The sequence below is a fragment of the Gymnodraco acuticeps genome, unplaced genomic scaffold, assembly GCF_902827175.1.
Source record: "Gymnodraco acuticeps unplaced genomic scaffold, fGymAcu1.1, whole genome shotgun sequence".
Lineage (NCBI taxonomy): Eukaryota > Metazoa > Chordata > Actinopteri > Perciformes > Bathydraconidae > Gymnodraco > Gymnodraco acuticeps.
In genome coordinates, this window is record NW_022991985.1 from 341,388 (window position 1) to 367,164 (window position 25,777).

The window sequence follows — 25,777 nt, forward strand, 5'->3', positions numbered from 1 at the left end:
AGCTGTCTCTGTGCTATGATGTGTTCTAAAGCCAGACTGAAAATCTTCAAATAAATCATTGTTTTTTAAGTAATCACACAACTGTTTTGCGACCGCTTTCTCAAGAATTTTTGAGAGGAACGGAAGATTAGAAATAGGTCTATAATTGGCTAAAACCTCTGGATCGAGGTTGTGCTTTTTAAGAAGCGGTTTTATCACTGCTACTTTGAATGATTGTGGAACATAGCCTGATAATAAAGACATATTCATAATATTTAATAAATAAGTGCTAATTAATGGAAAAACTTCCTTCAACAGCTTAGTTGGAATTGGGTCTAACATACATGGTTTAGAAGAGAGAATCATTGAATTTAATTGTTCAAGGTTTATGGCTGAAAAGCATTCTAGTTTACTATCTAGTGTAATATTAGAACTTATGTTTCCGGGAGCTGTTGATAACACTACTGAAGCCAGTCCCCAACTACGGGGACTTCCGGCCAGGGACTTTGGGTGGCAGTATACGCCGTGAAGTTGTTTGCGACCTGCCAGTAAACCCAAAGCAGAAGAAGAAGTGACATCAGCAGCTTCATTTGCCTAATCCTTCCCCAGGAACTTATTCCGGTGTGAACGCGATCTGTACTTAGTTCATGACAACTAAATAGTTCTCATGAACTAAAGTGGGAAAAGTACTGCGGTGTGAACATTCCAGGTCCCTTTACTTCCTGCCTTGGTTCTTTTTCCCACCATCGTCAGCGTCTGCCACGCCCCTGATTGTTTCCACCTGTGCCCACTTACCTCATGTATACATTGTCCTGTCTCCCCTTGTCAGTTGCCAGTTCGTCTTGTTCGTCGTTCCAAGAAGCCAGATTCAAGCCATCGTTTAAGAGACGCAGGGTGTTTCTCAATGTCGAGGAAAGCTGCTCCAGAGCCACTATTTCAAGGATACTACGTCATTGAGTGCCGCCGAAGGACAATGTCCAGGATACTTAGAATTCTACCGAGGCCGGCGTACTTCATTGCGGGAAATTTCGAGGCTGCACATGTGTAGACTCTGCGGTCTTAAAATCCCCACAATGCTTTGCGCAAGGACCAATTTCCAAAATCTTTGGCGGAAAATGTAAGACGGGCCTCTCAAACCAGTGAACAAAAACTCACAGATGATGACTGAGAGAGCGCTGCTGTAGCTCACACCTGCACCATAACAATAGGCTCTATTCAACGCTCCCAATGACCTCATGTCCTTTTTTAGTCCCCTTATATGACTTAATTGTTTCTGCTGTAAAGCTATTCCTTGCAAGGTCATCAAAAGCCAAGTCATACACACATGTGGCGTCGTTTACCGACTATAGGATCAAAGCTTTCCTGTGGCTGTCTGATGCATCCTGGGTAGTATCTTCAAACATCTGTGAGTCTGGCCCCTTTAGATTTTGGGAATTTGAAGGAAAAAGGTGACATCCTTATCCTGGCTGCTCCAGGATTACAGAACACGTTCCAGGTTAATCCCTGGATTCTTTGAAATGTCCCTGTCAGGCAGGTGTGAAGTCACCCTTCTCTGAGGACTCATCTGATTTAGTTTTGCAAAGGTCATAGATCAAAGACACTTGCCCAGACCAGAAGAGTGATGCACTATATCTATATATATATATTGGAAAAAGGCAGAGTGACTTTGATATACAGTATAACTCCTTGTTTCCAATGTTTGGATGGAATATGAGGGCATTTCTTTTTACATCACTTTATTCAAATACCATGTCAATATTTAAGATGGAATCTCTAATAAAAATGATTTCAAAAAATATATTGTTCAATTAACGCTAGTGTCTGCACATCACCAGCTGCTCATGTAGTAAAATATCTGAGTATCTGTGAAGTTTGACCAGTTGATTTTCATGTTTGATGCATGTAACCCAGCTGTCATCATGACTTTACTTGAATTCTAATTTAGCCAGAGATGTCTTTCTTTATCCTGCTTTGTTCTCATGTACAACAACATCTTAGATTAAAAAGACAACATTTTCCAAGCAAGGCAGGGTAAATTAGAGATTTAATCTGAGTGTCTTGATCCTAATCCACACGGATCGCTTCTCAGTGAGATTCACCAAACACAAGCACACTAAAACAGTGTGTGTGTGTTTGAAATTAAGATTCAAACGAGAAAGAAAGCTGACACTTTGTTGAAATCTCATATCCTAGTTGTACAGCTCACAAACACGATGAAACCTTTATATCAGGACGGAGTCACGTGTAGATGGAGGGTTAAAGAACTGTTGTAGTCCCATATCCCAACCCCAGCCTCTCTCTCTCTAAGCTGTAATGCACTACAACAGCTGGCATCCTCTCAGCACATCTTCACACACTGAGTCGCCGCTCGACTGTTAGCGCAGCATCATCCTCTTACACGACAACAAACACAGCAAGAGACTCTTCCAGAGGCTTTTATTTGGATTTTGCATGGATGCTCCTTTTTCTACAACAGGGAATAACTGAAGTCTGCAGGCTCCATGGAGGATGAGGTAAAAAAAATACCAAACTATACAATGCATGTTTTTTATGCAGAGGTGTAATGTAACTAAGTACAATTACTCAAGTTCTCTACTGAAGTAGAAAATTAGGTAATTGAACTTTGCTTGAGTATTATTAAATGATACTACTAAATGTTGTTAAATGTTGTATATTTTACTCCACTACATCACAACATATTTAGTTACTAGTTAATCTGCACATTTAGGTTGATACAAAATATAAATCAACACATATATTATGATAGGCTAAGCTTCCCATGTAGTGTATAAAGTAGTTTAAATGAACCCAACCTTCACAAGGTACAACATTGAAGTGATTATCTTGTGTTTAAAAGTACCTTTCTACATAAAAAGCCATTTTGATGCTTTTAAGTAGAATGAATGAACTACTTGTACTTGTAACTGAGTATTTTTACACTGTACTATTGATATTGCTACTTTTACTTTTACTAATAATCTGAATCTGAATAATTCTTCCACCTCTGCTTTTCTGTTAGAAACGCCGGGTTACGTATTGTGACCCTTGTTATATTAACACAGGTGGAGCCCTCTACTGGACTCTATGGGTACTACCCTCTATGCAAGCATTCACCTACTGAGATTTCTATAGCAATATAACAAGGGTTACAATACGTAACCCGGCGTTATATCTCTCACAGGCTCCGCCCTCTACTGGACTCTATGGGTACAGTGGGTGGAGCCCTGATGTATACGCGCACTGTCGTCCAACAATACCATTCCACCCTACTGCCCCTGACCGGCTTTTCTGGTCAGCAGCTGCTGCCACACATTCTCCTTTACCCCGGTTGTGACCGTGGAGAAGTCTGGGCTGCGGCTGACAGAGCACACTCTGCTGCGCTTGCCTCGCAGAAAGTGTGCTCAAACAACAGTGCTGAGGGGCCCTCCGCCCATAGGCAGATGGGGAGAATCCCCAGCCCTGTATGAGCTCACTGTGCACCCACCTATCTAAGTCCCTAAGGATCACAGGGAGAGTGCAAGTGCCCATGCCCCACACTCAAACCCTGACCCTGTGCTCAGGGCCGGCCCTGACCAATTTGCCGCCCTAGGCAAGATTTTAGCTGGCGCCCCCCCCAAAATACAGACACTCACTATGATTCGCACGTGCGCGGTTGTGGCATGACCACCAAAACAAAGATATTGACACAAGATGTGTGCAACTGTATTTAGTTTCCTATCCATGTGAACATGATTATAAATGGGGGGGGACCTCACCTCCTCTAGGGGGGTCTGGGGGCATGCACCCCCGGTAAGAGTTTTTTTTTTAATATTGAAGTTAAAAGCATCAATCTGGTGCACTTTGAGAGCAACATTAAGAGATCTATGGATACATCTCTCAACACCAGATGAAACAGAACTGTAAACAGATTTTCTTTTTCTTTATGGATATTTTCTCTCTCTTATTTTTTCATAACTATAATGATCATATAAAGGTGAGCCTTTACCTCACTGAGCTGAGGTTATCAGAGCCTCTCAGTCTTTCAGGAGAGAGCTCTCTAAAGCTCTCCCCCCCCCCCCGCGGCCGCTTACACAGTAAATTCCAATGTTAATAAAAGCACACAGAAGCTGTGTACGTTTTTTGGGAGTTTGATTTATTTTAAATGAACACAAATACAAAATTAAAACCTATAATTGCCCACTAAAACCATTATTTAAAAAAAAGAACTATTTCACATAAACCTCTGGTTTTTACTGGGGCTGGGGCGGTTCAACTTGATTTTGGGGGGGGTGTGCCATAGTTTATGGGCGCTGTACGCAATATAGGCGTAGTTCTGTTAGTATAAGATAATAAGATGTACTTTGTTGATCCAAAATCGGGAAATTGTGTTTACAAATTATTTTTTATTTCTAACTTTTTTTTTTTTTTTTCCGGCGCCCCCTATGGGTTGATGCGTCCTTGGCATTCGCCTATACTTCCTATGCCGAGGGCCGGCCCTGCCTGTGCTGAGTGTGTGTGGACTAAAGTGTGGAGGGCTACCCCTCCAAGGGGGTAGCCCTTCCGCCCCGTAATGGGCCAGTGCGCACCTCGCCCATCCCGGGATCCCTTAGAGCAGTGTTTCCCAACCGGGGGTAAGCGTACCCCTAGTGGTACGCGAGGGAACTGTAGGAGGTACGTGGAATTCCAAGGTGACAAGTAAAACAAATAATAATCCCGTCAAAAATGATAGTGCGCGATTTGTTTCCCTAGGGAGACAATAGTCTGTGGCACGCACAACCGCGCCAAAATCCCACAATGAAAACAGCTGTTTACCTGCAGCCAGAAAAATACTGGTAGGTCTGCGCTATGGATAAATGGCTGAAACGTCCGCTTGCTCTGGATTCAGGCCAGGGTTCAAAGGAGCCCGCCGAGAAACGTAAGAAAGAGGCCAAACTTAAACCAAGGCAGTACAGTGAAACATTTCAGGTCTCCCTTGAAAAAGAGATCATTGATCTGAATGGGATTTTACCTGGATAAATAAAGGTTTTGAATTGAATTGAATTGAATATATTATTTGGATTCATTTCTATTTCTGCGGACCCACCGCAGCCTCAGTGCTTCTTTTGCGGTGAAGTCCTGGCTAATAGTGCGATGAAGCCAGCGCATTTACAGAGACACCAGAGCACCAAACACTCGGGAAGTGTCGATAAAAGTGAATAATTTTACAGACCAAAGCTGTCGGAATTTAAGTCGAGCCAGACAGTAATGATGAAAGCCACGAATGTGTCAATGAAAGCACTCGAGGCATCTTACGCCGTGTCCCTGCTTGTGGCTAAATAAAAAAAACCTCACTCTATTGTTGAGGAGCTCATTCTCCCTGCAGCGACTGCGTTGGCCGAAATGATGATAGACAAGAAAACAGCCGAAGCACTCAAGAAAGTTCCCCTGTCGAATAACACAGTATCCCGTCGGATCAATGATATGTCTGTGAATATAATTGGATAAGTGGTGAACAAAATAAAACTAGCCGGTCAGTTCGCTTTGCAGCTGGATGAAATGACAGATGTGAGTGGAGAAGCGCAGCTCCTGTCCTTCGTGCGTTACAAAGATGCGTCGGACATAAACTATGGGGGTTATTCCCTATCTTTATTCAAGAGCATGGTATTTAAATTTGAGAGCATACTTTATGTATTTATTTCCCTCAAACCCTGTCCTCGCACTCAAATAGTGCCTGCTTGCACTTAGATTTGCTCTGCTTCTGCTCAAACTGTACGCGTGCACTCACATATATTGCTGTTTACAGATTTGTTCTGCTCTCAGATTTATTCTGTGCGCGCTCGAAACTTTTGTGCAACAATCCTGTCAAAATCCCAAGGCCAGGTGTCCTTGCGGGTGCGTTCGCTTTACTTATTACAGCGTCCCGTAAGGGCGGTTACTCTTTGGTTTATAAACTCCCGCCCTCCACTTTATAACATAGCATGTACTGCACTTCTTTGATTTACAATTACCTTACATAATAGCTACGTTCAGTGGCGGACTGGGACTAAAAATCAGCCCGGGAATAAAATATGTGCCTTCTGCACATAGTGCGAGGTGGTTGCTATGCAACAACAATAACAGATAGCGAATGTCGTCATTTAGGTGCTTTTTTTTCTGGAGATAGGCACTTCTCAATCCAGTCACTCCTCCATAGTAAGCCCACCCCGGAGGTCGAAGTTAACCTTAAATGTTTCCATCTTAAGCTTAGTTAGTTAGTTAGTTTACTATATAAAGTTTAGTTTAGGATTTTATAACGGTTCTCAGACGCGGAGGGATACTGATTTGTGAAAAGTAACAACAACTATTCCCTGGATATAGGCCTACGCTCATTATATCACGGCTAAGAAACATCAGATTGCTTGATTGGACTTGTCCGTTTTATAAACATATACTAACTGTACTAAAAGGCTCAGGGGGTACACAAGACAAAAAAGGTTGGGAACCACTGCCTTAGAGGGCCGTGTGGAGTGCGCACGAATCCCCGTGGGGCAGGCTCTCCCCGCCTGTCCGTATGCATGTGCAATGCACTCGCAGAGCCAGCCTGCCAGGCATTTCTTGGACAGAGCTTTCCCGATCACCCCGCCCCCAGGAACAGCTGTTCGGTGCGTCGAAGGGCAGCCGTGCGCTCCACATAACATGATGCCGACAAATCCCTCATGGCCGGACGAGATGGCTGCTGCATACACTTTCACTGTGGAATGCGCAAGCCCTCTGTCCACCAGTAACTGTAAGAAGGATAAAATAGAGCCCAACTCACAAGATAGGGGCTCTATTCTCCGCTCCTCACACCATCGCTGGAATCCCAGCCACTTTGGCCTGTAACAGGCTGTGGTGGATCCAGCTCTAGCTGCCTGGATAGACTGAATAACACTATCAGACAAACCACCCTGTCTCAGCCAGTCCCTCTCAGGAGCCAAGCCTGAAGAGGACGACCGAGAGTGGGTAACGCCCCGATTGCACCTGCTTCTTAATCGCCCCCCAGAACTGGGGAAGCGCCCAGGGCTGGCCCACCTTCATCCGTGTCATCTCTGAGTACCACGGCGCCCCGGCGCGGTCCGGAGCCACTAGGATGACTGACAGACGTTCTCGCCTCACTCTCCCCAGGAGAGGGAGAATGAGACGCAGCGGTGGAAAGGCGTAGAGCAGCTTCCTTGGCCATGGCTCGTGTGCAAACTCGTCCACCCCCAAGGGCGGGTCGTCCCTCAGGGCCATGGAGAACCACAGGGCACAGTGGCTGTTGCGCCGGCATGAAATGCCGGAGGACTAACACTACCGCCCGTAGCTCTAGGAAGTTGCTGTGTCGAGACTCTGTTAGAGCCCAGCGCCCACCTATAGCCCTCTTCAGGCAGGTCCCTCCCCTTCCTGTTCTGGATGTGTCCGTGAACACTGTGATGTAGGAGGTCACCCGTCCCAGTGGAGACCCCTCCGGAAGTGATCCGGGGACCCCCAAAACCGGAGGTTGCCCTCCACTGACGGGGGGGGGGGGCATTTATGCCTCTTGGGATCCAAACGCAGGCTGGAGAACCACCTCTGCAGGCGGTGCATATGCAGTAACCCCAGCGGGACCACAATGTGAGCAGCCGCCATGAGACTCAAAGTCTGCATGACAGTTAAAGCTGTCACTGTCGCCCCCTGTCGCAGCCTGTGAAACGCCCGGAGAAGGGACGCACTTCTGCTCTCTGACAGGGTGGCGCTGATAGTTACCTGCATTTTGCTAATAGATAAGGGACAAACTCCACAGTTGTGATTTTGTGCAAACAATGAATTCCAATTTGTATTTAAAAGTAAGAAAGTAAGAATCAACTGGATATTTTCCAAAAGCGTCTACATCTGTAGCAATATCACAATTAGGTTTTGGTTTTTGGAATGGTTTTGGGCTCTGTAAAGGCACAATAGTACCAAAGCTGACCACCTCACTGTGACTTCAAGCTGCACTTAGTCACTGATTCCCTGTACAATTGTCACTTTCATATTTCTATTTGTATTCAATTTAAACAAAAGAGATACAACATTACAAATACAACACCTTTTTCACCTTGGTTGATAAGTTTAAAAATGACCGACTATATTCCCCTGCTTCCAGTACTAAGCTTATGCTAGGCTAACCAATCCTGAATCAAAATCTATACTTCCCACCATTTCCTCAAAAAAGTGGAGCTAATCCTAACCTGTCCTCCCAAACAGAATCTTATATCTGAAACATATGGGTCAGGGAACAGGAAATTGAAAAAAGAAGAGCTGTATCTGGAAATGCAGATACATCGCAAGGCATTTGTACGGAGCCAGTGATGAACTTCAATCTTTAGTACAGATCATATATTGTTGGCTCTGAGTATACAGACATGTTCAAAGAAGAGTAGTATGTGATACAGGTGGGATTAGTGCAGACAACAGAGAGAGGGTGAATGATGAGAAGTGTTTCACTGTTAACATGCTTTGGGTTCTAGACTGCTTCTAATCGCCAACAAAGATTAAAGGCTGAACCTCGGCATGGAACATAATCTGACTAGCAGCTCAAACACAGAACTGACATGAAATCCTTTGTCATTTGGGTCAGATGCTTAACATTAAAGGAGCAGGACCGTCACCACCAGAATCCAGGTCAGTGAGTGAGCAGACAACACAATGGCAGCAGCAGGCAGATGTTTTCAGTGAAAAAGCTCTAGAAAGCCATCATACACTGGCTGGTCAGCAGCAAACAGAATATAGACACAGTTTAAGAGTAGTTCAGAACATAGAGGAGCATTTAACCCTAACCCCAAGAGACAGAGAGGTACCGCAGAAGGTGGTGGAGACCAAACAAAGCTAGAAGAGAATGAGTATTGTACTACAGGTGGTCAGAAACATGACTCCAAATACATGTTAATGCAGCATTTTGGCATAATCAATACCTGACTCGGATAGGCATCAGAGGTGGGAGAAGTACTAATAAAACTACCAGAGTATAGGAATACTCTGTTCAATTGTAAAGGTCCTTCAATCAAAATGTTACTCAAGTAAAAGTACAAAAGGCGGTGGTGGCGAAGTCGATAGGGACTTGGCTTGGCAACTGGAAGGTCACCAGTTCAAGTCCCGTCAAGACCAAGTGCTACCGAGGTGTCCCTGAGCAAGGCACTGTTCCCCACACTGCTCCCCGGGCGCTGTTCAAAATGGCAGTACACTTCTCCTAACACTAGGATCAGTCAAATGCAGAGAAACAATTTCCACACGAGGGATTAATAAAAGTCCATCTTATCTTATTTTAAAAGTATTAGCATCAAAATATTCTTAAAGTACCAAAAGTAGTCGTTGTGCAGATTGGTCCATTTCAGAATAATATATATGATATGTTTTATAATGATTGATCATGAAAGTCTTCTCAAAGCTGGTAAAGGGTTGGAACTAAAGTCTGATTTAACACTTGATTATATTTCACATCATTCATCCAAATCTGTAAAGTAACTAAAAGTATAAAACATTTAAATACTCGTGTATAGTACAAGTACCTTAAAATTGTACGAAGTACAGTACGTGAGTAAATGTACTTCGTTACTTTCCATCTCTGATAAGCAAGTCATTTTTCATTATCTTCAAAATAATCTGGGCTGCTCAGAAATAACAACTTCCTATTAAACCAACTTGATGAAGTCCAATGTTCTATCTTATTTTGCTCTGGTTTGGTCTCCACCAACTATTTGTGTTATACAAACACACAACCTCACAAACACTTCCAGTCCAAAAATGTTGCCATCAAAGGGCCAGAAATGTTTTGAATGGTGACAAAGCATTGCTGGTTGCAGCTAACGACCATGATAATATAAATGAACTCATCATATGAAATATTTGGTGTTACTGATGACTCGTTTTGGCAGTGTTTATTTTAACGTTATGCGATCACAGTAGTGCAGGTACACTGTTCCACTTGTCACATGCACACTGCGGACTGTACATTTCCCCTCTGTGGGACGAAAGAAGGTTTCAAGGTTTCAAAGGCTGCCAGATGCAACAGTGTAGATATGGCATGAACATCTTAAGTCCCAGGCTCCTCAGAATAAAGGTATTCTGATATGTGCACATTACCCACTGTTTATCACAGTTGAAACATTAGAGATCTTTGGAAGCACCAGAGTTCTTCTAGATATAGTGACATGTTTAATTCAAAAATGTTTATTTAAAAAATGTTTGCACCTGGCCATCAAGTAGAAAAAGTTATTAGAGTCCAAAAGAGAAAAATATGTAAAAACAGCTGTAAAAATAAACGATTCAATTCACAGGAAAGATATAGAAGCAATCCAGGCAATATTTCTTAAACGTATTTTTATCCGCCCACCCCCCTTAGCCTTTGCTATGGTCAAAGTCATCGTGTTGTTTTTGTCATAACACTAAAGCATGTTCTACTACTTCAGTGATTATGTGATAAGCATGGAGTAAAGTACAGTGTCTGTTTGTGTACATGCATGCACACAGAGGACCGTAGGCCTGTGTGCATGAGTGTGTGTGTGTGTGTGTCAGCGTGATGAGTGAGCAGGCGCTGGTCCACATGCCTCAGCGGACCACCCTGCACCGGGCAGCCATGGTGGGGAACAGAGACTCTGTGGCTGCTCTGATCCAGGGGGGCTGTGCTCTGGACCTGCAGGACAAAGTGAGTCACAACTCTTTCACACGACTACAGGAACATAATTTGATATACTTTCAATATGTGTGGTTTATTAAAGGATGATACTCGGTGATAACACTGTGTCCTGTGTCTGTTTGAGGACGGCAACACGGCGCTGCATGAGGTGTCCTGGCATGGTTTCTCTCACTGCGTTAAACTGCTGGTCAAGGCAGGAGCTGACGTCAACATCAGGAACAAGGTAAGACAAAAACAGAACATTTGCAACAACAAGGTCTACCTATTTTCAGTCGTTGTTTCCAAAACGTTCATCCTCATCTTGTAGCCTTCCACAGAGTTGCTTGACAATATGGCAAGACATTTATAAAGAGGCAGCCCACTATTCGGTTTTACAGTATAGGGGAGTATATAATGGAGTAAGATGAGCCAATGTGTACTCCTGTTGTCCTCTAGGCAAGGAAAATGAGATAGAAGTCAAATCACAGCAACAACCTTTACTTCAGGATGTCTTCTGTCAATCCAAATGAAAATAATGCAGCTTTAAAAAAGGCCATGAAAATATGACTTCTCAAAGAAAAGTGGTCTGATGGCTTGACTTGCCCCATCTAATGGAACAGGTCAGCCAGTTTAACCCATGTTAGCAAATATCTTAGTGTCCAGTTGCAAAACATACAATATAAAACTTCATGTCATTCCAACCCTAACCCTGTTAACTAAAAAGGTTCTATTTACTAAAAATGTGGGTTGTATGCATTATATTGTGTAAAGAATGGCTCTGTGGACCGAAGAACCTGGCACAAGGGATCACAATCCCTATCCTGGACCTTTCGATAACATCTGAATATCTGCCTGTGTTTCCGTGTTGTGTATTTGCTCTGTAGTAAGGGTTTTGTGTTGATGCAGGCAGGACATACAGCCCTCCACCTGTCCTGTCAGAACGCACACGCTCAGACCACCCGCCTGCTGCTGCTCGGGGGATCCACACCAGACACCAAGAACAATGTGAGTCCTGACCCTGAGCCAGACACCAAGAACAATGTGAGTCCTGACCCTAACCCAGACACCAAGAACAATGTGAGTCCTGACCCTAACCCAGACACCAAGAACAATGTGAGTCCTGACCCTGACTCAGACACCAAGAACAATGTGAGTCCTGACCCAGACACCAAGAACAATGTGAGTCCTGACCCTAACCCAGACACCAAGAACAATGTGAGTCCTGACCCTGACTCAGACACCAAGAACAATGTGAGTCCTGACCCTGACCCAGACACCAAGAACAATGTGAGTCCTGACCCTGACTCAGACACCAAGAACAATGTGAGTCCTGACCCTGACCCAGACACCAAGAACAATGTGAGTCCTGACCCTGACTCAGACACCAAGAACAATGTGAGTCCTGACCCAGACACCAAGAACAATGTGAGTCCTGACCCTGACCCAGACACCAAGAACAATGTGAGTCCTGACCCTGACTCAGACACCAAGAACAATGTGAGTCCTGACCCTGACCCAGACACCAAGAACAATGTGAGTCCTGACCCTGACCCAGACACCAAGAACAATGTGAGTCCTGACCCTGACCCAGACACCAAGAACAATGTGAGTCCTGACCCTAACCCAGACACCAAGAACAATGTGAGTCCTGACCCTGACCCAGACACCAAGAACAATGTGAGTCCTGACCCTGACCCAGACACCAAGAACAATGTGAGTCCTGACCCCGACCCAGACACCAAGAACAATGTGAGTCCTGACCCAGACACCAAGAACAATGTGAGTCCTGACCCTGACCCAGACACCAAGAACAATGTGAGTCCTGACCCTGACTCAGACACCAAGAACAATGTGAGTCCTGACCCTGACTCAGACACCAAGAACAATGTGAGTCCTGACCCTGACCCAGACACCAAGAACAATGTGAGTCCTGACCCTGACTCAGACACCAAGAACAATGTGAGTCCTGACCCAGACACCAAGAACAATGTGAGTCCTGACCCTGACCCAGACACCAAGAACAATGTGAGTCCTGACCCTGACTCAGACACCAAGAACAATGTGAGTCCTGACCCTGACCCAGACACCAAGAACAATGTGAGTCCTGACCCTGACCCAGACACCAAGAACAATGTGAGTCCTGACCCTGACCCAGACACCAAGAACAATGTGAGTCCTGACCCTAACCCAGACACCAAGAACAATGTGAGTCCTGACCCTGACCCAGACACCAAGAACAATGTGAGTCCTGACCCAGACACCAAGAACAATGTGAGTCCTGACCCCGACCCAGACACCAAGAACAATGTGAGTCCTGACCCTAACCCAGACACCAAGAACAATGTGAGTCCTGACCCTGACTCAGACACCAAGAACAATGTGAGTCCTGACCCTGACCCAGACACCAAGAACAATGTGAGTCCTGACCCTGACTCAGACACCAAGAACAATGTGAGTCCTGACCCAGACACCAAGAACAATGTGAGTCCTGACCCTGACCCAGACACCAAGAACAATGTGAGTCCTGACCCTGACCCAGACACCAAGAACAATGTGAGTCCTGACCCTGACCCAGACACCAAGAACAATGTGAGTCCTGACCCTGACTCAGACACCAAGAACAATGTGAGTCCTGACCCTGACCCAGACACCAAGAACAATGTGAGTCCTGACCCTGACCCAGACACCAAGAACAATGTGAGTCCTGACCCTGACCCAGACACCAAGAACAATGTGAGTCCTGACCCTGACCCAGACACCAAGAACAATGTGAGTCCTGACCCTGACCCAGACACCAAGAACAATGTGAGGCCTGACCCTGACCCAGACACCAAGAACAATGTGAGTCCTGACCCTAACCCAGACACCAAGAACAATGTGAGTCCTGACCCTGACCCAGACACCAAGAACAATGTGAGTCCTGACCCTGACACCAAATATCACTCCAAAAAATGGTCATAAATCTGTCTGCCCAAAATGTATACGAGTTAAGACTCTCACAGTGCTCTCTGGTATGGAAGGTCGAGGAGATAAAGTCAAGATACAGATTGTGTTTATTGGGATTTGTGGAGTCATCAAAATGACTCATCTTTAGGGAAAGACGTTTATTGCTTGCTCTGTTTAGAATAACTATGGACAGAGAATACGCTTGTATTTTTCATTTGCTGTTTTTCCTTTGCCCTTGAATTAAAGGCTTATCAGATTGGTCCCCATCTTCCTTGTTTCAAGTCAATTCCCCAAATAACTTATATTACAGTCACTCTGACCCTATTGAGCTCTACTAATGTGGGCTGTTAAATAGTTAGCAATCATTTCCCAAAGCACTTGTTGTATCATGATCAAACATACTAAACATCTGTTTGGGTGCAGGCGGGGGACACCTGTCTGCATGTGGCTGCTCGCTACAACAACCTGACGCTGGCTAAAACCCTGCTGAGCTCCCTGTGCTCTGTGACACAGAGAAACCAGGTACAGCATGCCAGTGTTAACAATAATATGTTTAAATATGTTTCTTTATGAGAGTGTGTGATTTCAGTCATGCTTTGGTTTTATTTAATTGGCTTGTGTATTCACTAGTGGAAGAGGGTGTGTGTGTGTCAACACATTTTATGTAGTGGTCAAGGTAGAATTAATTTAACTATTTTATACTGTATTATGAACATGTTGTGCCTCTTTTAAATAAGTAGTTTGTAATATTTTGAGAAAATTACCTCTTATTTTAGAAAATGAATACACATTTTATTTTTAGGAATCAATAATAGACATAAACTATTTGATAAGATACATTTTGTAAAAGGTTTTTTACATTTAAATAATGTTGTCAAAAGGGCAATATGCAAGTAGCATAACATTTAAATATTTCAGTAAGACGTAAATATGATCTCACAATGGAGTAAATGTTTTCTTTCACCACTACATTAGCCTAGTTTTGAGTTAAGTTGTTTTATTTAGATCAATTGTTGAATTGAATGTGAGCTTACTCTGTCTGTCTGTCTGTCTGTCTGTCTGTCTGTCTGTCTGTCTGTCTGTCTGTCTGTCTGTCTGTCTGTCTGTCTGTCTGTCTGTCTGTCTGTCTGTCTGTCTGTCTGTCTGTCTGTCTGTCTGTCTGTCTGTCTGCAGGCGGGGGACACAGCTCTCCATGTAGTTGCTGCTCTGAACCATAAGAAGATGGTGCAGCTCTTACTGGAGGCAGGGACTGATGGGAAAGTGAGGAACAACGTGAGTTCTATTTACAAGCTGAATGTTTCAGATAGGACTCCCTAACTCCAATGGCTCTGTGTGAGGTGGAGAATGCACGACCAAGAGGAAACAGGCAGGCAGCTAGCCAGGCACGGAAATACATTTATGGTTTCAGAATAAACCAGACACCAATCTCCACATAGCTATATAGTGACATCAGGAGGAGATCTTGGAATATAGGTTGAATGTAACAATCCTGTTTGCTCTGGGTCAAGTGAAAGGTTTTCTAGTGTTCATAATTTACTGTTCACTTCCAGTCAGGTAAAACAGCCCTGGATAAGGCCAGAGATAACAACCACAAAGATGTGGCCCACCTCCTGGCCAGAGCTCCTCAGGTATGTACAGTATCTGCATTATAAAATGAGTTCAAATACTCACTATACTAAAACATTAGTGTGTACAGTGTTGGGAATCACAATAGAGTGGGTTGATTGATTTTTTAAAGCTGACCTGGAAGTTTTCCATTGGATTTTGGAATATTGCAAAATAAGAAAAGAAGATCTTTCCCGCAACACTACTGTAGAAAATGGTATAGAAATATGATCGTCACAGTTTTCAAAAGCATAAGCAAACATCTTGTGTCTTCTTATGCATGTTTTTAGCAATATAAAATATAATAAGGTGATGTAACCATAGCAGACTATCAAGCACAAGTACGGGCACAAGCAAAAATAGGACTCAAGAGCACAACCAGGCAATAAGGTCTTTAGTCAAGCGTTTAATCCAAAAGGTAAAAATAAAACAGGCAATGATCAAAAAATGTACTGACTTGAAGTAACGAAAAACAACCAACTAAGTTGGTGGAAAACTACTAGAGAAGCAACAAAAAAACAACCAACTAGGTTGGTACAAATGCTAAGCAGCTTGAACAATAGCTTACGTCAGAAGAGAACATGGAGCACCTTCTGCTATACAGACAAGACGAACTGGCACTGACCAAGGAAACAGCACAGACTAAATACACAGGTTAGGAGTGATCATTAGGGACAGCTGAGGCTCATTGAGATCAGGCAGGTGATTAACAGGGAGCGAAAATACACAGGTGAGGGAGTGAGGCGATCAGCCAGGGCCAGGATGTGACAGTACCCCCCCCCCTCAACGACCGGCACCGGACGGTCCAGGCTCGTTTGGATGATGCCTGTGGAAATCCCGGATGAGGTCTGGGTCGACAATGTTCTTTGAAGATACCCATTCCTTCTCCTCAAGACCATAGCCCTCCCAATCCACCAGATACTGGCGTCCACGACCCCGCCAGCGAGTCGCCAAGAGCCGCTTGACAGAATAAACTGGCCCTCCATCGATGAACCGGGGGGGCGGTGGGGGTCTGGAGGCAGGAACCAGAGGGCTCTCTTTGACCGGCTTGATCCGAGCCACATGGAACGTTGGGTGTGACCTCATGGACCTGGGAAGCTTGAGTCTCACAGCAACAGGATTAATAATCTTTGAGACAGGGAAGGGACCAACAAAGCGAGGCGCCAACTTACGGGACTCGACTCGAAGAGGAAGATCCTGAGTGGAGAGCCATACTCTCTGGCCGACACGATAGGTGGGAGCAGGGAGCCGTCGGCGGTCTGCTGCCCTCTTGTACCGAGCAGACGTACTGTCTAGCCTTGTCTAGCCCCAGTCCAGATGCGACGGCACCTCCGAATCAGTGCCAAGGCAGAAGGAACCCTGACCTCTCCCTCCAGGGACGGAAACAGGGGCGGTTGGTAGCCATAAGCACACTGAAATGGGGAAAGACCAGTAGAAGAGCAAGGCAATGTGTTGTGCGCATACTCAACCCAGATAAGATTCTTACTCCAAGTAGTGGGGTTCTGAGACACGAGACAGCGCAGACCGGTCTCTAACTCCTGGTTGAGCCGCTCGGTCTGTCCGTTGGACTGAGGGTGATGGCCGGAGGAGAGGCTAACGGTGGCACCCAGGAGAGCGCAGAACTCCTTCCAAAACTTGGAGACGAACTGGGCACCCCGATCCGACACAACATCTTTAGGGAAGCCATGTAACCGGAAAACATTGGACAGGACAACCTCTGCCGTTTCCTTGGCAGAGGGTAACTTGGGCAGAGGAACAAAATGCACCAACTTTGAGAATCTGTCGACAATGGTCAAAATGGTTGTGTTACCTTGGGACAGGAGAAGACCCGTTACAAAGTCCAGAGAGACGTCCGACCAAGGGCGAGTAGGTACAGGAAGGGGACGTAGGAGACCAGGGGAAGGCCGACGAGAAACTTTGTTCCGAGCACACACCGGGCTATCAGCAACATACTCCCCCACCTCACTCTCCATCTTGGGCCACCAGAAGCGTTGCTTGACCACAAACATGGTCCGTTTGATCCCCGGATGGCAGGAGAGAGGGGACGCATGAGCCCAGTGGATGACCTGAGAGCGAAGAGGAGAGGACACAAACAACCTGTTCTGAGGGCAACCATTCGGCCCTGGGTTACCAACATTTGCTTCTCTGACCCTCACCTCTCCCGACCAGAGCGGTTTTCTGGGGATTCCGGTGATTGTCGGGCTTTCCTGGCTCAGTGCGGCCTCCACTTTGAACTCAAGGCTGCATGCTACCCATCTGAGCGCTCAAGGGTGGCATACATTGTCTCCCACCTTTCTGGCCGAGCTGAGGCTTGGGCAACGACAGAGTGGGTGAGAAGCTCTCCTGTTTGTGACTCCCTCGATCTCTTCTCTGAGACCTTCACCAAGATCTTCCAGCACATCCCACCAGGACGGGAGGCAGCCAGAGCACTCGTTGGATTGCGCCAGGGTAAGCAGAGGGTTTCTGACTATGCTATAAAGTTCCGTACCCTGGCAGCGGACAGTGACTGGAACCAATCAGCATTGTTTGATGCTTTCCTTTATGGATTGTCCGGTACATTAAAGGATCAGTTAGCTCCCCTTGAGCTTCCAGCTGATCTGGACTCCCTAATTTCATTGACTATTAAGATTGACAAGCGACTGATAGAGAGGGAGCGAGAGAAAGACACTGCGATTCCCTATTTCTCCCACAAGAGGCAGTCTTCGCCCAGCTCTTCGTCCTCATGGAATCACCCCAGGCCCTGGCTTCCGTCTACTGGGCCTCTGTCGCCCCCTGCTGTTCCGGAGGAGCCCATGCAGCTCGGCAGGACCAAGCTGACTCCCGAGGAGCGACAGCGCCGCCTGCGGGAGGGCAGGTGCTTCTACTGTGGTGAACGGGGACACTCGCCAACTGTCGCCTACTAAAAGATCTGGCTCGCCAGTAAAGAAGAGGGCACTGGTGAGCCGCACTACACTTAATGTTAGTCCCTCACGTTGTCTCCCAAATGTCACTCTGTCTTCGTCTTCTGTGGTTCTTAGGCATCCTGTTTTGGTAGACTCTGGCTCAGATGCCAGTTTTATAGACTTTGAGTTGGCTAAGAAACTGAACCTTGAGACCTTTCCCCTTCCAAGACCAATGGAAGCAAGTGCCTTGGATGGCCGTCTTCTCTGTAGGGTAACTCACCACACACAACCTCTTCAGCTAAGTTTCCAGGACGGTCACACTAAGCTTCTCGTCTTTCATGTTTTTCGGTCCCCGGAACACCCAATCATTTTGGGGTACCCCTGGCTTACCCTACACAACCCCCACATAGACTGGTCCACTGGCAAGATTATTGCTTGGTGTAAGGGATTTTGAAGTACCTGTTTTCTGTCCAAATGTTCCCTGACTGCTCCACCAGCTGTCCCTGTAATTCAAGACATGTCAGATCCTGATTACCCTGACATTTCCAAGGTCCCTCAGTGTTACCATGACCTTAAGGAGGTTTTTAACAAGGCCAGAGCCATCTCGCTGCCCCCTCATCGTGTGTACGATTGTGCTATAGACTTGTTACCAGGCTCTTCACCACCCAGGGGTCGTCTTTATTCCCTATCTGCTCCAGAGACACGGGCGATGAAGGAATATGTGGAGTCTTCACTTTCCGCTGGATTAATTAGACCTTCTTCCTCTCCCGCTGGAGCCGGATTTTTCTTTGTGGCAAAGAAGGACAAGTCACTTCGCCCCTGCATTGACTATCGAGGTTTGAACGACATTACTATCAAGCACAAGTACGGGCACGAGCAAAAATAGGACTCAAGAGCACAACCAGGCAATAAGGTCTTTAGTCAAGCGTTTAATCCAAAAGGTAAAATAAAACAGGCAATGATCAAAAAATGTACTGACTTGAAGTAACGAAAAACAACCAACTAAGTTGGTGGAAAACTACTAGAGAAGCAACAAAAAAACAACCAACTAGGTTGGTACAAATGCTAAGCAGCTAGAACAATAGCTTACATGTTCCATGTTCCATGCTCCATGTTTCTCAGAAGAGAAACATGGAGCACCTTCTGCTATACAGACAAGACGAACTGGCACTGACCAAGGAAACAGCACAGACTAAATACACAGGTGAGGAGTGATCATTAGGGACAGCTGAGGCTCATTGAGACCAGGCAGGTGATTAACAGGGAGCGAAAATACACAGGTGAGAGAGTGAGGCGATCAGCCAGGGCCAGGATGTGACACAGACTGTGTACTGTCCTCAGGTACATCGCTTCATGCGAGGAAGAACAATCAGGAAACGGAGAGAAAGACTGACCGCTGAGCGCAGGAGCCAATCATTCACCAGAGAAGAAACTCTTCCAAACAAAGTAAAAAAAACAGAGAAACGACTGTTCTTAATAGCATCTGCAGGACTCCACTCCAATTGAGTTTGTCACGTGCCTTTGTTTGTCCTGAGCAGGACAGCAGTTCTCTGGAGGACTCCCCCAGCAGTGACCAAACAGAGAGCAGGACTGCCCTCAGGGGGGGGTCCTGCCAGCAGCAGAAGCTGCAGAAGTACTACAACAAGACCTTCGCCCCCACCAACAGCCCCCCAAGCCAGAGGAAGAGGAGAGGCAAGGAGCAGGTGGGTCAGACAGACCTTCAGGTGATGGAGTTCTCAGATCAAGACAGGATCCTGGTTTAGGTTTTCTGTTTCTCAGTTCATTTTGTATGAACACTCTCTGTCTGGTTTAACTTCCTATCTTTGCGTTTTCCCACCTGTGTGTCATCAATCTGCTGCCCTGGTGTTTTTGCCCCCCCTCTTTAGCTGTGTCTTGTCAGTGTAATGAGTCTGTGTGTGCATATATTCCTGTATGTCCGAGTCTGTTGTCAAGCTTCCTGTCCGGGTTTCTCTGGGGTGGTTCTTACTCATTAATGTTTCCTTTAGTTTTTCCCCTGGATCATCCCTAGTGTTCTCTCATGGATTTGCTCCCATGTTCCTCGTTCGTTCGTTTTCTGTATAGTGTGTATAACTGTGTGTGTATTTGCATGTGTGCACCCACCTGTATACTGTGTGTGTATTAAACAAAAAAATAAAAGCCAGAGTGAAAACTGAATTTCCCCCTAGGGCAGTGTTTCTCAAACTTTTTCATACCAAAGACCAATTAACCAATAAAAAAACACTTGCGGACCACCTAAATCCACAAATATCCCAAAACACATCGTTTTTCTAGAACAGATAAAAAATCGCCTGAAAATGGTACAAACAAGTGGCAACATGTGTGACGAAGGTGTTGCGCTGGGCTATATCATTGCGGAGATATTCCAGCGAGAGTGCGGAAAACTTAAATGTAATTATTTATTTAAAATGTGAAATTTTACCAATATACTCACGGACCACTAGGTGGCGCTCACGGACCACAAGTGGTCCCCGGACCACACTTTGAGAAGCACTGCCCTAGGGGGATCAATAAATCTTCTTCTTCTTCTTCTTCTTCTTCTTCTAATTCTTCTTCTTCCTCTATCCTGGTGTTCCTAAACACAAGGGTTTGCATATAGACATTAGATACGTAGGCGGAGGTAGTGAAATGAATATGTGTGTAGACAATGGTTAAATCAGATGGCTGAATAACAGACTATAGGGCTTGCAGTTTCTATTACGAAGAATAATGATATTCTATTAAATAATGCCTTCATCATAACACCACAGCTTTTTTTTCTCAAAATATTCAGACACAAATACTCTGTTATTTTGCTAAAATGCGTATAAGCTTAGAGGATGGAAGTATCTGTACTATGATACAATAAGTGCTTTGTAGTATTAAACACAGACATAATATCCGGAGTATGTATGAAAACACAAAATCATATACCAAGAAATGCAATAAATAAGTGGCTACTCTTCATTTGTAAGAATGAGCATGCCATGGGCTGATTCCATGGCTTCCTTGTTTTAGCAGTTGAAAACAGACACATTTTGTTAAAAGATAACACACAGCTGAATAAGTTTACTCTTGCATTAAACAAATGAGACTTGCACTTAGCAGAGCTTATGACCACACTTTGCAATCTTAACTAACAGTCTGGGACTTTTCCTCCTCTACAGGCTGTAAATGAAAATGAAGTGAAGAAAAGTGAGAATAACCCCAAGAAGAATCTGCTCTGGGACGAGGCTGAAGATTTTGTTCAGAATGGAAAAGTCTATCAGCTTTACACACTGTACCGTGACAAGGATGGCAACATCAAACAGGTAACTGATGACCAAACCTCAAATCAGAGTGCTGCGAGGGACCTAAACAACTGTCTAGGTAGCATAACTGGTGCTAAAACTGAACATGTTGAGCTGTGTTGAGCACATCTGCTATAAAGAGGATATTCTGCGGGATCATAACGACGGGTTACGTATTGTAACCCTAGTTATATAAGCACAGGCGGAGCCCTCTACTGGACTATATGGGTACTGCCCTTGACCTCACTATGTGAGTGTTCACCTACTGAGAAATCTATAAACGTAGCCGGCCCCGGGGCGGGCCTACCTGAATGCGCGCGCAGGCCCACAGTATATAAGGCGGTCTCGCCTCCCGACCGTCATCATACACCCTCTTCAGCGAGCAGCAGAGGACAAGCAGGGCCCCCTAGTAGAGGGCTCCGCCTCTGCTTATATAACTAGAGTTACAATATGTAACCCATCGTTATCTCTCTCACAGGCTCCGATCTCTACTGGACTCTATGGGTACAGTGGGTGGAGCCATGATGGATACACACCCTGTCGTCCAACAACCCATCACTGCCCCTGACCGGCTTTTTTTTGGTTAACAGCCACTGCACCGCAACCTCTCCTCCCTCGGTTATGACCGTGGAGGAGCCCGGGCCGCAGTTTACTTGGCTGATAGAGCACACCCAGACCCGCTTGCCTCGCGAAGGGTGTGCATGGGAAAAAATAGTGAGGACGGCTCCCCCTGCCTGCTCACTGCGCCTCATGTTTCTCGGGTCCCTAAGGAGCATGGGAAAACATAAGTGCAATATGTCCAGGGGAGGGGGTCATATATCTACTGACCCACAGCCCCCCCCCCTTCACCAGTCCTGTGTTGCCCCAGCAAGCACAGACAATGAGAATGTACGGAGCCCCCTAGGAGACGTGGAGAAGAAAGAAAAAAATTATTTAAAAAAAAAAAAAAAAAAAGATGCTTTGCGAGATATCGCAAAATTCCTTTGCGAGCTCTCGCAAAACTTTTCATTTAGCTCAATGTACTTCCTGGTCAGTTCGGCTGCTACGGCAACACAGAAACCACAACAATGGAGCGGTTCATCGATTTTACTTTGAGCTTGGCCTTAAATATAAAGATATAACATCAGTGCTTGGCAATAGGCACGGGTTTCACATAAGTGAAAGACACCTCAAGAGAACACTCAGAGCGAGGGGACATGCTGAGTTATTGACAGATTCGAATTTCGCGGATCAATAACTCATGAACATAACGTTGTAAAAATACAAACAACATGACTTTACAATCATAGCAAGGTAGACAACGAGCTACAGAGTCGTTTTTATCCGAACAGTTCAATACGCGCCGTCATCCGAGCTAAACATCAATAATTGGTCACAATCTGCAGCTTGATGAGGGAGAGAGTGCTTAGGGACCGTCTACAAACTGCAACGGGGTTTTGCGAGATCTCGCAAAGGTTTTGTGAGATCTCGCAAAACCTTTTTTTTTTTCAAATAATTATTTTTTCTTCTCCACGTCCCCTAGGGGGCTCCGTAAGAAGGAGCCCGACATGACCAAGAGATCAAACTTTATGAAGGGGCCTAGCGTGGACCAAGACGCCGCCGTGCATATGTATGAAACATTGCCCATTCCCTGGACCTGGCCATGACAATGTCCAGATAAAAGAAGACCCTCATGCCCCGGCCGTGCAGCGGCTGAAGCACTGTGGCCACACATTTGCAGAATGTGCGTGGGGATAGGGACTAGCCGAACGGTAGCCTGTTGTACTCGCAGGCTACCCCCTGGAAGGCAAAACGCAAATACTTTCTGTGCCTTGGATCAATCTCGACATGAAAGTAAGCGTCCTTCAGGTCGATGGTTGTGAACCAATCGGCTGGCTGCACCAGCTCTAATAACTGCTTTACAGTTAACATCTGGATTTTTTTGCAGGCGATGAGCCGATTTAGGCTGCGGAGATCTAGGAAGGGTCTGAATTCTCCTGTCTTCTTGGGAACCAGGAAGTACATAGAATAAAGCCCCCTCTCCCTGTGCTGGGGGAGCACAACAGACACCACTAGTTTTTGTAACAGGGTCTGAATCTCTGCTGAAAGAAACCTTTCTGGGATGGTAGATTTCTCTCTCTTACACCTTTGAACAGAGGAGGGATGCTGCAAAACTGAAGTGTATAACCCTGTTTCAGCGTCCTGTCCATCCACTCTGTTAATACACAGATGTGCTTCCATTCCACATAACATTGTGTTAGGGGATGAGCAACCAGCTGGGGGGCCACAGCTAAGAAGCTGGGGGGCCACAGCTAAGAAGCTGGGGGGCCACAGCTAAGAAGCTGTGGTACTCCCTAGTGGCCCACTCCACCGCAAAACTCCCCATGAAGGGAAGTTCTGCCCATGGGGGGCTGACACAGAAAGGGCCTCAGATTTTCTACTGAGGTCCCTGAACGCACCGCGGCACGCCCTCGTGGGGGGCGTGCGCTATGCCATAATGCAATTCTCACTCAAACGAAAAAATGCATTACCCGGAGTTTTTACGCTAACGGCCCGTCCACACAGCGGCGTGCGTTGAAGCTTCCAACGCTTCTGCCCATTCACTTTGAATGGGGTGACGTCACTTTTAGCCGAACTGCATTTTGGGAAGCGACGTGGAGCGTTGCTGGCGTTGCTGGCTTCAAAAGTTGAGCAATGTTCAACTTTTGACGCCTCGACGGAGGCGTCAGCCAATGAAATCCCATTTATGCAAATCTGCCAGTACAAGCGCGAGCCAATCAAACCGCGTGTATACTGGGAGAGACTACGCAGGTCATTTCCTCATATTCCAAAAAATGGAGGGAAAATTCATTATAGCGGTAGTGAATCACCCGGTGCTGTATGATCAGTCTCTGTTCATCTACCGGGATACAAACCGGAGGAACCAGGCATGGAGGGAGGTGGCAGAGTCAGTGGGTGAAACTGGTAGGTTTTCGCCTGTTTGGGGATTTTATATCCAGTTTACTTCGTTTTAACATGCTATTGCTTTGTATGTCGGGGGCGGGAGATTCATGTGATTGGTTGTTGGTCGCGTTGCTCGCAAAAAATCCCTAAACTTCAGATACGCCCACCTCCAAGCATCAACGCACGCTGCTGTGTGGACGCTCTAACGGCCCCTACACACGGCGGCGTGCGTTATCGCTTGTCTGCGGGGGGGTCTGAAACTCGACCAACAACCAATCACATGAATCTCCCGCCCCAGACACCCAAGCACGCGGTTTGATTGGCTAGAGCTTGTACTGGCATATGATTCGATTTGCTGACGCTTCCGTCGAAGCGTCAAAAGTAGAACATTGCTCTACTTTTGCAGCGAGCACGTCACCCCATTCAAAGTGAATGGGCAGAAGCGTTGAAGCGGCAACGCACGCCGCCGTGTGTAGGGGCCGTAAGTGCCGTGTGCCTCCTGACAATCACACGCCGGCCATAATGGCCCTGTATCCGCAGAGCGCTCTGATGGCACTTCCTGCGGTTTATTACCCTCGGCTGCGCATGCCCACTAGCTGTTTCTTTTACTGGAGTTACAACTGGGGCAGCGAGTGGGGAATCAGTACAGTTAACATCATGTGGAAGTGTGGAATTGTGCAAATAAATTACATTAAAATGGGATAAATGCAATCATCTTTTTTATTGAAAGTATGCCTCACAATACTTGCATTACATCCTAGGTGGAAGAGGTCGCCCTCCCCACCGGGACGCTTCCTCCCACCGCCAGTCAGCTCCGGGAGGACGGCGCACCCCACCCCGCAGCTCTCTGCTGTGGTGGGGCCGGAGCCTGCCGGGGCCGGCCAGTTCGTCCCCGCGATTGCCGGTTCTGAGCCGGGTCCGCGGGACGGGTCGCGGAGGTGGAGGCGGCAACGGGAGCCGAGGGGGCTCTATACCGTCGCCTTTCTCTTCTCCTCACCGTCGCGCTGCGCTCTCTCCCCTGCAGAGGAGCTTGAGGAAGGGCCAGTGGTAGCATACGGCTAAGCTGCAGTCTCTCTTCCTCCAGGCAGCGGAAGCGCTGGGTAACCGACGTGATCGACCCAAAGAGCCCCTCCGTGGATACGGGGGCCCCAAGGAGATCCTCGCGGTCCTTCCTGGACAGCGCGGTGAGTCCCAGCCACACGTGACGTGACACCACCGTGGCCAGGGAGGGACATGACACGGCCAGCTGCAGCGGCTACACCGTGGATCAGATTGTTCATCTGACCAATGCAGCGGTCCGAATAATCTCCCTCGTACTGAGGCGGGGGGGCGGGGGCGACCTCCTGAGGGGAAATCAAGGAGACGCCCAACACACCAAGATTATTGGCCGCTGCTGCCATCTGCGTACCGAGCCGGAATATTTTATCCAAATACTCCAGCATTTCCCGGTCACGAGGCAGCGGGGGCAGAGGTTTTTTCCCCTCCGCCCATCCAGCTGATGGGCCGCCAGGCTCTCATCAAGGGGGGTCACGCCGGGACCTACTGTGTCCGAGCGGCCCTGCACCCTC

At 46.5% G+C, this 25,777-nt stretch overlaps 1 protein-coding gene across 1 annotated transcript in view; it reads left to right on the forward strand.

Annotated features, from left to right (window-relative positions):
• Nucleotides 1-10,474: 10,474 nt before the first annotated feature.
• The window catches only part of ankrd6a (ankyrin repeat domain 6a), a 30,581-nt gene continuing 15,278 nt past the window's right edge, over nt 10,475-25,777 (forward strand). The window contains exons 1-9 of the mRNA XM_034201078.1: nt 10,475-10,597; nt 10,713-10,811; nt 11,474-11,572; nt 13,937-14,035; nt 14,687-14,785; nt 15,064-15,141; nt 19,342-19,446; nt 19,539-19,703; nt 21,165-21,308. Of these exons, the coding sequence (XP_034056969.1) occupies nt 10,496-10,597; nt 10,713-10,811; nt 11,474-11,572; nt 13,937-14,035; nt 14,687-14,785; nt 15,064-15,141; nt 19,342-19,446; nt 19,539-19,703; nt 21,165-21,308 (990 nt within the window). The 5' untranslated portion in view covers nt 10,475-10,495. The remainder of the gene's footprint in view (nt 10,598-10,712; nt 10,812-11,473; nt 11,573-13,936; nt 14,036-14,686; nt 14,786-15,063; nt 15,142-19,341; nt 19,447-19,538; nt 19,704-21,164; nt 21,309-25,777) is intronic.